This window comes from Diplotaxodon limnothrissa, linkage group LG17 (assembly GCF_057381915.1).
Source record: "Diplotaxodon limnothrissa isolate DT_005_m linkage group LG17, D_limnothrissa_male_GT1.1, whole genome shotgun sequence".
NCBI classification, from domain to species: Eukaryota; Metazoa; Chordata; class Actinopteri; order Cichliformes; family Cichlidae; genus Diplotaxodon; species Diplotaxodon limnothrissa.
In genome coordinates, this window is record NC_140612.1 from 27,916,066 (window position 1) to 27,926,368 (window position 10,303).

The 10,303-nt window shown below is 39.8% G+C and overlaps 2 protein-coding genes across 2 annotated transcripts; one reads left to right on the forward strand and one right to left on the reverse strand.

Annotated features, from left to right (window-relative positions):
- Nucleotides 1–4,054: 4,054 nt before the first annotated feature.
- Nucleotides 4,055–6,499, forward strand: LOC146615149 (malonyl-CoA-acyl carrier protein transacylase, mitochondrial-like). Its single transcript, XM_085376298.1, has 5 exons — nt 4,055–4,609; nt 5,133–5,220; nt 5,323–5,540; nt 5,677–5,814; nt 6,227–6,499. The coding sequence occupies exons 1-5, from the start codon at nt 4,055–4,057 to the stop codon at nt 6,497–6,499; spliced, it is 1,272 nt and encodes a 423-aa protein (XP_085232424.1).
- A 498-nt stretch (nt 6,500–6,997) lies between these two features.
- bik (BCL2 interacting killer) lies at nt 6,998–9,578 on the reverse strand. Its single transcript, XM_085376662.1, has 6 exons — nt 9,551–9,578; nt 9,417–9,445; nt 8,272–8,359; nt 7,953–8,105; nt 7,744–7,858; nt 6,998–7,193 (listed from the first exon to the last, which is right to left on the reverse strand). Exons 3-6 carry the CDS (start codon nt 8,349–8,351, stop codon nt 7,077–7,079), a joined length of 465 nt encoding a protein of 154 aa, XP_085232788.1. The 5' UTR covers nt 8,352–8,359; nt 9,417–9,445; nt 9,551–9,578; the 3' UTR covers nt 6,998–7,076.
- Between the last annotated feature and the right edge of the window lie 725 nt (nt 9,579–10,303).

Consider the following 10,303-nt stretch of genomic DNA (forward strand, 5'->3'; position numbering starts at 1 on the left):
CTAATGTAACAAAGCGAAACATGTTGTGCAGCGCAGCGGTCAACAAAAACTACGGCTACCCAGCCCTCCTCTCTGTCAAAAATACGGAGTGGAAACTACAGATATTTGTTTAAAAATGTAGGGAGTAAAAATTAAGTACAGCAAGGAAGTTTTTTTTTACTTTTTTACTTCCTACCTGTGGAGCCAATTAAGCTAAATTTAAGAAGCGCATGTCTGTGTATACTTAAAAGCTCTTATGGTTATTTTCACTTTGTAGACAAATTAAAGCACAGAAAAGAAAAACACGATACATTAGAGCATGACATAATTTGACCTGAGGTGGCGCTGCACCGTGAGAGAGCCTGAACGTCAACCGGAAGAAGACGAGAATAAACTCCGTATAAACAACATGGCGTCTCCCTGTGAGGTTTTTTGTTTTGTTTTGTTTTTTAAATGAACTTTATTTAGAACAATAACAATGACAATCTCAAAGAGACAAGCGACATATTAAATCAATCAGAACAGAATCACATCTCCTGTACACCACAATGAAATCGACAATAACTGAAAGTAAACATACATACACACACACACACACACACACACACACACACACATATACACATACATATATATACATATATATGCATATACACATGCATACATACACATCCATATTCACACATCTACATAATAATAATATAAAAAGATGAATAACCAATACAAAAATAAATAACAATAAAAAAAAGAATGAAAAACAAGGAACAGAAATAAAGAAGACAAGGGGGATCATAAAATCTCTAAAAGTGAGGTTCCATAAACAAGACACATAACTTAAATAAGGGGCTAAGAAAAATCAAACTCTTCTAAAAATCTATGCAATTTGATTGCTTGGGGCTTATTTATTAGCTTAAGAGATTTATGGAACAGGGAGAATTTTGTCCTACCTGGATATAAGGTGTTAACCAAATACCTCCTCAAAAATGGATTATTGCATTTTCCATTAACCAAGTCAAGACCATCTAGTTTAACTTTATGTAAATTTGTAGTCTGTATATTTGAAAAATTGTTCTTTATTGTATTTACAAGGACTGTTGGGATATTCTGTGAAACCTTTTTATAGAGCTCGAACGAGCAACTCATGTCATATTTCTCATTAAGCCTGTTTAATTCAAGTATATCTCCATTTTCATCCATTATATGTGTCACAGACCAAATTTGTTTTGTCATCCATTCGTCCACAAACATAGATTTCCCCCGATTCAATATCACCCTATTATTCCACAATGGAACATTGTGGGGACTAAAGTTATGTTTAAACATTAATTTACAATTTAACAAAACTTGTTGATGAAATTTGGAAAGTTTTATGGGTAGTTTAGAAATGTCAAAATCACATACTAAAAGGATCCCCCCAACTTTGTTGAAAATAAGAGATGGCATCAAGAACCACATCTCATTATCATTTTTCAAGAAAGATCGTAGCCAATTAATCTTTAAAATGCCATTCATTATTTCAAAATCGATTGCTTTTAAACCCCCCTCTTCATAATCTTTTATCAAGTCCCTGTTACTAATATAATGATGTTTATTTTTCCATATGAAATTAAAATTCGCCTTATTTATGTCTTTTATAATTCTTGGTGGGATGGCTAGGGAATAAGCTGGATAGATTAATCTGGACAAAGATTCAACCTTGGTCAACATTATCCTGCCGAACAACGTTAAATCTCTCTGTAGTCAATGGTTTAGAGGGTTTTTTTGCATTTGTCAATTGTATTCTGAATATTCTTTTCGTCTCCCTGTGAGGTGTCATGCCGAGCAGATGTCAGAGTTGAGTTCAAGCAAAGTTGACTCTTTCGGTGATTACAGTTTGTCCGGGCGGGCTGTGCGTCTTATTTCATCCGCAGACACGTCGTTGGATGAGGAACAGCTCATGTTGGCATCAGTGGCAGTCAGGATGGCAGCATCTTCCAGAGGGAAGGTCAGGTCGCTGGTCTCTCTGAGCAGGACGCTGTCAGATAAATGTCTGGAAAAAGGACAATAACTGCAGGTCCTGCCTTCTTAAATGTGGCCATTTTATCTTTTTTTTTTTTTTTTTTAAATACTGCTACAGTAATATTAATTTATATTTAAAATGTGCGCACATTATGTATGAAGGTGTGGATGAATGATGCTTGTTGTAAGAAAGCATTTTGAGTGCCCAGTAGAAGAGCATCTTTCAAATGCAAAGTTTCTCATTTCAACTTTAATTACTGCACCTGATTAAGGCGGTAGAGTAAATAAGGCTTCCAACAGTGGTTATTTCTTATTATCACATCACAGGCGCGGGTTATTCGTTGCACCAGACTCTGTACACGGAGAATATCTCCCTCACGGGCGGAGCCTGCTGGGTCCATTTCGTGGTTGCGTCGTTCTGTCGTGCGGCGGCTGTGTGAAGGCAAGAGAGGACCCAAATGCACGGCTCTAGACACACGGGAATGAACTCAAAGGCAGGTCTTTATTAACAGGAACATAATAAGTCATACAAAACTATAAATACACAGAAGGTAATGAGGGAAGTGGGAGTTGTTACAGGATGCAAACATGTTTTATACTGCTTTGAAGTCTGGGACAGCATCATAAGAGGCATAACTGATCTCACCGTAGTCCCATGAAGACTCAAGATGAGTGTTTTCACGACTGCCATCTTGGTGTTTTGAAATCAGGCATGATGAATGAAGGGAAGAACTGTCTGTTAAGGTTCTCAGTCGTTCAGGTCATCGTAGTCTAAGGAGCTTGGAAAGAAAAGCATCTGGACTTCTTTAAGCTTCTTGAAGAGCGTTTCACCTCTCATTCAAGAAGCTTCTTCAGTTCTCTGAAGAAATTCTGAACTGAAGAAGCTTCTCAGATGAGAGGTGAAACATCTTCAAGAAACTTAAAGAAGTCCAGATGCTTTTCTTTCCACGCTCCTTAGACTGTAGTTAAACTTCACACACTGGACTTGTCAGTCACACATCCTTCGCCAGTAGGCATTCCCAGAATGATCTTTCCCCTTCTGACGCTTAGAATGACCAAATATGTGCAAAATGGACAATTCAACATGCCACCATGTCAGTCTTTTATTAAATATGACATGAAACAAATGACTGAGCCATTAAATTTGTCACAAAGGTGTTCACCTAATTCCAGGCAAATGGAATAGACTTCTATGGGACCATAAGTCTTTTTGCACTTTGACATTTGTTTTACTTTTCAGATCTGTAACCTATAACTTTTATACTGTATGTGTTTTGATCATAGGAGTCTACAGGGACTTACTTACTTTTAGCACGTTTAGCAGTTGATGTTGGCTTCTTTTTTCAGTACTGGAGCTTCCTGCTCATTGAAGACTTTTCTAAAAGGAAATGCTTAATCCAAAATGGCGTTTTAAGGGCTTGGATTAATGTCAATTTCAGCAAATATTCTTTCTTATGTTAAAAGAACATGGATCTCTGTCAGTGATAACTTCTGACTTTATAACTCAAATTTTAAGAGAGAGCTTCACTGCTAAGCTCTCATCTGTGTGGGTGTAGAAGAAGGGAGTAAGACAAGAATTTTATGTCCCTGTTAAAATACAATTACATTTTATCAAATATCACTAAGCAGTCCTTACCTTTAAATACAGCCTGGTTTCTTTCTCTTTCTTTCTATACTCTGAGTGAAGTTAGCTCTCATTCTTTCTCCTCCTGTGAAATACAGCAAGTGGAGCTTTAGCTAGCAACACACTGTGACACAGTTAGTGTTTGTTGAGGTGATAGAAATGCTGCATTTCAAATTAGGGAGTAAAAATTAAGTACAGCAAGGAAGTTTTTTTTTTACTTTTTTACTTCCTACCTGTGGAGCCAATTAAGCTAAATTTAAGAAGCGCATGTCTGTGTATACTTAAAAGCTCTTATAGTTATTTTCACTTTGTAGTAAATTTTGTATGACATGACATACTTTGACCTGAGGTGGCGCTGCAGCGTGAAAGAGCCTGAACGTCAACCGGAAGAAGACGAGAATAAACTCCGTATAAACAACATGGCGTCTCCCTGTGAGGTGTCATGCCGAGCAGATGTCAGAGTTGAGTTCAAGCAAAGTTGACTCTTTCGGTGATTACAGTTTGTCCGGGCGGTCTGTGCGTCTTATTTCATCCGCAGACACGTCGTTGGATGAGGAACAGCTCATGTTGGCATCAGTGGCAGTCACGATGGCAGCATCTTCCAGAGGGAAGGTCAGGTCGCTGGTCTCTCTGAGCAGGACGCTGTCCACCAACAAGCCCGGTTCCACGGCTGGAGATTACCCTCCTCCGGCTGAAGCCCCCGCTTCTCCCCCGAACAGCGAGCCAGCCGCGGCGCCTCAGCGGAGACCCAAAAAAGACCCCAGCGGCTGCTCCGTGCTCCTCTTCCCCGGTCAGGGCAGCCAGTTTGTGGGCATGGGCAGAGGACTTTTAAAATACCCCAACGTTAAAGAAATGTTCACCGTAGCCCAGAAGATCCTGGGTTACGACCTGCTGTCTCTGTGTCTGGAGGGCCCCGAGGACGAGCTGCAGAAAACGGTTCACTGTCAGCCGGCGGTGTTTGTCACCTCCCTGGCTGCTGTGGAGAGACTCAACCAAGAAAACCCCAAAGTAAGTGCCAGATAAATGTCTGGAAAAAGGACAATAACTGCAGGTCCTGCCTTCTTAAATGTGGCCAGTTTATCTTTTTTTTTTCATTTTTAAAAAATACTGCTACAGTAATATTAATTTATATTTAAAATGTGCGCACATTATGTATGAGGGTGTGGATGAATGATGCTTGAGTGCCCAGTAGAAGAGCATCTTTCAAATGCAAAGTTTCTCATTTCAACTTTAATTACTGCCCCTTGATTAAGGCGGTAGAGTAAATAAGGCTTCCAACAGTGGTTATTTCTTATTATCACATCTTGTTTTTATTGTTTTTATCAGTAGATTGTTGTTTCACTCCCACCAAAAACATCACCGTAAATAATCTTCTGATTCTGAATGACCATTTAAAAAAATAAACAAATTGTTCTGAGTTAATTTCAGTTACGGATGTATCAGTGACGTAAATGATATATCGGTCATAATCGGGAGGCTGTTACATTTTTATTTTTTTATTTTTTTTTGACTTGTTTCCTGCTGTACACAGGCCATTGAGATGTGTGTCGCTGCTGCAGGTTTCAGTGTCGGAGAATTTGCTGCTCTTGTCTTTTCTGGGGCGATGAACTTTGCAGAAGGTAGAAAGATTTCTTTTTTGGGGTTTTTTTGTGCACTTGTAAAAGGTGTTTTAATCACAACTTTGGTTAATATTCTGTATTTACTCCTTATGCATCTTCTAGCTTTGTATGCAGTGAAGGTGCGAGCGGAGACTATGCAGAAGGCCTCAGAACTGGTTCCCAGTGGGATGCTGTCAGTCATTGGTAGACCTCAGGCTCAGTATAATTATGCCTGTCTGCAGGCAAAAGAGCACTGCAAGAGTCTGGGGATGGAGAATCCTGTGTGCTCTGTGGCCAACTACCTGTTTCCAGATGGCAGGGTTATTGCAGGGCACCAGCAGGTAATGCATTCATATATTCTTGCTGCTTTAATATACCGTGAATCTATTGTGTTCTCTTTTCTGTCTTTTCTCTCAACCATCAAAAAAGTTGTTAGAGCTGCTCTTGTCATTTCTGCTGTCTTCTTTGACTTCTCAGGCTCTGGATTTCCTCCAGGAAAACTCTCGGCGCCTAAAGTTCATGCGGACCAAAACTCTCCCAGTCAGTGGTGCGTTCCATACTGAGCTGATGGCATCGGCTACTGAACCCCTCAGAGAGGTGCTCCGGCAGGTGGAGGTCAGTCAGCCACTTTATCCAAAAGGGATTAACATATTTTCTGAAACATGCATTCAATTACTCTGTAAAGCTACACCAGTCCTCATTTTTTTTAAGATAACCCATCCTATTCAGTCTGACTCGGAAAGTTAAATGGAAAGTATACCCAAGATTTTACATCTGGTCCTTAGCAGGTCTTAAAATTAAGTAAATACAAGCACATATGAGCTGCAAAACAACATATAACACAGTGTCATTTATTTAATTAAAAAATAAGCCTAAATAAGCAACACTGTAAAGAAGATTTGGCATGTTAGGGACTGATAAAGTCAGGGTCTATGTGTTGTTCATCTGACATTGTATTTAAATCATTTTTGAGCCTCCTAACCACAAGTTCCATGTGCGATTTCCTATTCGTCCCCTTCCCGTCCAGGTACGACGTCCTGAGATCAGCGTCTACTCCAACGTAGATGGAAAACGTTACATGAACGAGAGCCACGTGCGCAGGCAGCTTGTTAAGCAGCTGGTGTCACCAGTGAAATGGGAGCAGACCCTGCACGAGATCTACGAGAGGACGCAAGGACAGCATTTCCCACACACCTACGAGGTCGGACCCGGAAGGCAGCTGGGCGCCACGCTTCAGAAGTGCAACAGGAAGGCATACCAAACGTACGCCCATGTGGAAGTCACCGCATATGAAGACTGATAAAGCTCCTGTGGTTGCTTCTTGTCTTTATACAAGTGTGTAATTAAAGATTTTTGTAATTTCTTTTTTTAATTTACAATGTTGTCACATTTTTGTCATTAAGAAGTTTATTTGGCGTCACATGAAAAAGCAGTTTCAAATCTTGAACAGAAAGTCCAGCTCCCTTCATTGTACACTAGGCAATGCTACATATCATTTGAAAAAATTTTGGCCTCTTAAACCAGTAAGAAACAAATCTGGATACAAAAGACTGCAAGCCAGCAACAGTCCAGTCAACATGTTTTCTGACATGAATCAACATGTCACTGCTACAATAAACTGGCCAACTCCTTAGGCAAGGCTAGATTTCCTTTAAACAATTTACTCCCAACTAATTTTACATTATACTTTTTTTTTCTTCTCTTTTGAGAGAAGAGGTTGTCGTCCTCACTTTCAACTTCAATACCGCTCAATAAAAACAGTTATTTAAAAAAAAGGGAAAAGTCAAAGTAAACAGCAAGAGAAAACAGCAGTAATTCTCACTCGATAGCAAACATATTTTGACAAACATGGCTGAGAAGACCTGCTCGTGGCCCTCTTAAGCTTTCTGCTCCGTCCATAGTGCACTGAAAATGGTCACCATGGCCACCAGTGCCACAGTAACAAGTGCTCCTCTGTTCCACCCAGTGAAGGTTACTGGGTTAAAGTTGGATGCCTGTAAAATGAGACATAATGAGAAAAAGTGGGCTGTTTTGGATAGATGTACCAAATTATATTTAATATAACACGACCACACAACAGTCAACAATGCAACAAAGCAAGACTGCTCAAATCCACCTATTTTGACTATTTTGGCTCTATTATTTTTATTTTTTTATGTTTAAATTGAGTTTCTCCTTGTTTTATGTATAGGTTCTTATCTAAAAATCATATTTATATTGGGGTTCAAATTGAGAAAATAGTTCACAGATGGGATCCACTTTAAAATCTTTGATTCTTTATTAAACTGTCTGCCAATTAAACGTTTTTGCAGGTTATGCATCTGTTGACTTTGCTGACACAACCTCCAAAGGAATTAAACCAGGAAGCTTTGCTTGTTTGGCACATGTGTAAACCTCTACACTTTGGAGTCATTGGATAAACCCGCTGCTGTAAATGGAAAGATATCTCTTTTCCTTGGAATACAAAGCCTTAATGCAAACACTAAGAGCAATGAACCTTTATGCATACGTATAATGCAGAGATGCGTTAAAGAGAAGAGTTACCCAAGCTGTCAAGGCCTCAACTCTGAGGATCCCCTGCCCAGGTGCAGTGCTCACTAACCAGGTCTTCATTGCAGCAGACAAACCCCGAAAAGTTCCTAACTGATTGTGAATATCCCTATGAGGAAGCAGTGAGAAGTTAGAACCAATCACACAAATGTAATAGTTTGATAAGTGAAATAAAATAAGAGGGAAAAATTATTTTTTTTTACCTATAGATGGTCCGAGTCAGTGCCTGGGCAGGTCTCAGGAGGTTTAAGGGAGTCGGAAGCTGGTTTGGCATTCTGCTGGCATACTCTCGGTCTAGCTGGTCACCGATTAAAGCCAACTGGCGGCCACAGGCCCGTGCAACCCTGTCACTGATCCTGAGGGAGGAAAAGGCAGGTGTGTTTAGAATCCATCATAAATATGGGGAACTCAATAAAAATCTCTTTTTTATAAAGTTGTTTTTGCCCAAGGCACAAGCCCGAGCTGTGTGTTTGTTTTTGGTATTAATAGTCGAACTGGGGCAAGGGCGGGACTATACAGTACCTCAGGGTGCCAGGGTCCACCTCACTAGGTCCAGCCTGGAGGGCGATGACACGACTTGGGCGTCTTGTTTGTTCCACCATTTTGTTTTCTGAGAACATATATGCAAATTGTTCATATCGTGCAGCAGACTGCTAAGAACATCAACAGGACAGACAATGGCTCCACAGCCTGAAAGTGTCTGTGTGTTATCTTTGCTCAGGCTCCCAACGGTCAATAACAGGCTGTGTAAATACTGGCTCATGTGACCAGGATAGGTGTGGACTGGGTTACTAGGCTGAAAGAAAAAAACAGCTCCAGAGATAACATCATCTCTTGGCTCAAGTCCAACCTTTGTGCTGTACTTTCTTTTTAAACTGCAGCAAAAATGCATTGCAATGCTTTCATGTTTACGACCAACTTACGACAACTCAAGACGTAACACTTTACATTCAATTTGCCTTTTTCACTGAATTTTTTGTTTTTGTCTTAAAGTCCAGCTTAAAACAGGTTTATAATCTCCCAGGTACACCTGTCTTGAGATCAGTTCCTGTTGCACCTGCAATCCTGCCATTTAATGCAAATGCTGAATTTCCATAACTCAAATTAACCAAACTGCCATTTTACTCTCACAGAGAAGGATAGAAAAACACCACCGGGTCAGAAGAATCAGATCACAAGCTTTAAATACTATAAATCTTGACAAATCAAGAACTGGTTTTCCCTGGATTTAATTGCAACGTCTTTATTTTTACAAACCCTTTTTCTTTTGGCAAAACATCAGCAAACTGAAGCCTTAAACGTGGAAACATAAACACCACCATTAAAACGACAGGCAGCCATCAGGTAGAAGCCATATTGCCACAACAAAGTGCGGAGTCATTGCTCTCAGCAAACAAAGGTCGTTTTGAAGATCACACATATTGAATTAGATAAACAATAAACAGGTATTAAACCATTTAAAGACTTAAATTAGTGTATTGTATCATGTTTGAGCAGTATAATATTAGATATTAGTCGAGTATGAATATCCCAACCCTGAGAAGTAAACAGGTGCACACTCTCGTTCTCTCTCTCTCACACACACACACACACACACACACACACACACACACACACACACACACACACACACACACACACACACACAAAAGGAAATTAAAAACTACCTTTTTATGTTGATTAAGTGGACGCCGCCCTGAGATAAAAGCAAACAAATTAAAAATAAACATTGTAATGTTAAAAATTGCTGGAAAATACTGAATAAAAGCATAATTTCGAAGTGTTTTCTTCCTCTACTTACAGCAGCGCCCTTTAATCTCGACGCTCTCAGGTAACTGCTGCCGCTAATGACAGGACACACCTTTATCTATCACCGCTGGGGCTTCCGCCGACAGTGAACACCAGGGGGCCACCTGTAAGATGCATTCTGGTAATGTTTGCAGGGTTATTATTAATAACCACAGCTTAAAATTACTCTGCGAGGTGCGCGGTTGGGCTGGGGTAGGCTCCAGGCTGGGTTATTTACAGGTCCAAGAGGGTTTCTGAAGTCCGGAATGGAAACCAAGCTCACAGAGGAGCAACTTCTAGGAAAGAGGACAAGGTGACGTTAGCGAGGTAGGACAGGTGAAGTTCAAGCAGACAAACACGAAGCCTAAACTGCATGACTGCACCAAGCCTGTCGTCCAGGCATCTGGAAATCCACATTCCAGCCATAATCCATTTTCTTTCGTTTTAAAACAAATTAAATTATTTTAATTAGTTATAAATTAATTTAATGCTATTGTTACACTAATTCTATCTACATTTGTGATGTTATTAGTCATACAGTTGAACACGTAGCATTTAAAAACGGGTATTGCTAAATGAATATGTGTTAAAGTATATCATCGTTAGGAGAGTATTTATATGTGAATAAAAAATTGTTCGTATTTGATTATTACAAATGAAACCTGTGTGAATTTCATGACGCAGATCAACTTCATATGGAATTTGAATTGGGTGTAATCAGTCAATATGCTTTGTATCAAAGCTTCAGGCTGCTGTGGTGTAATGT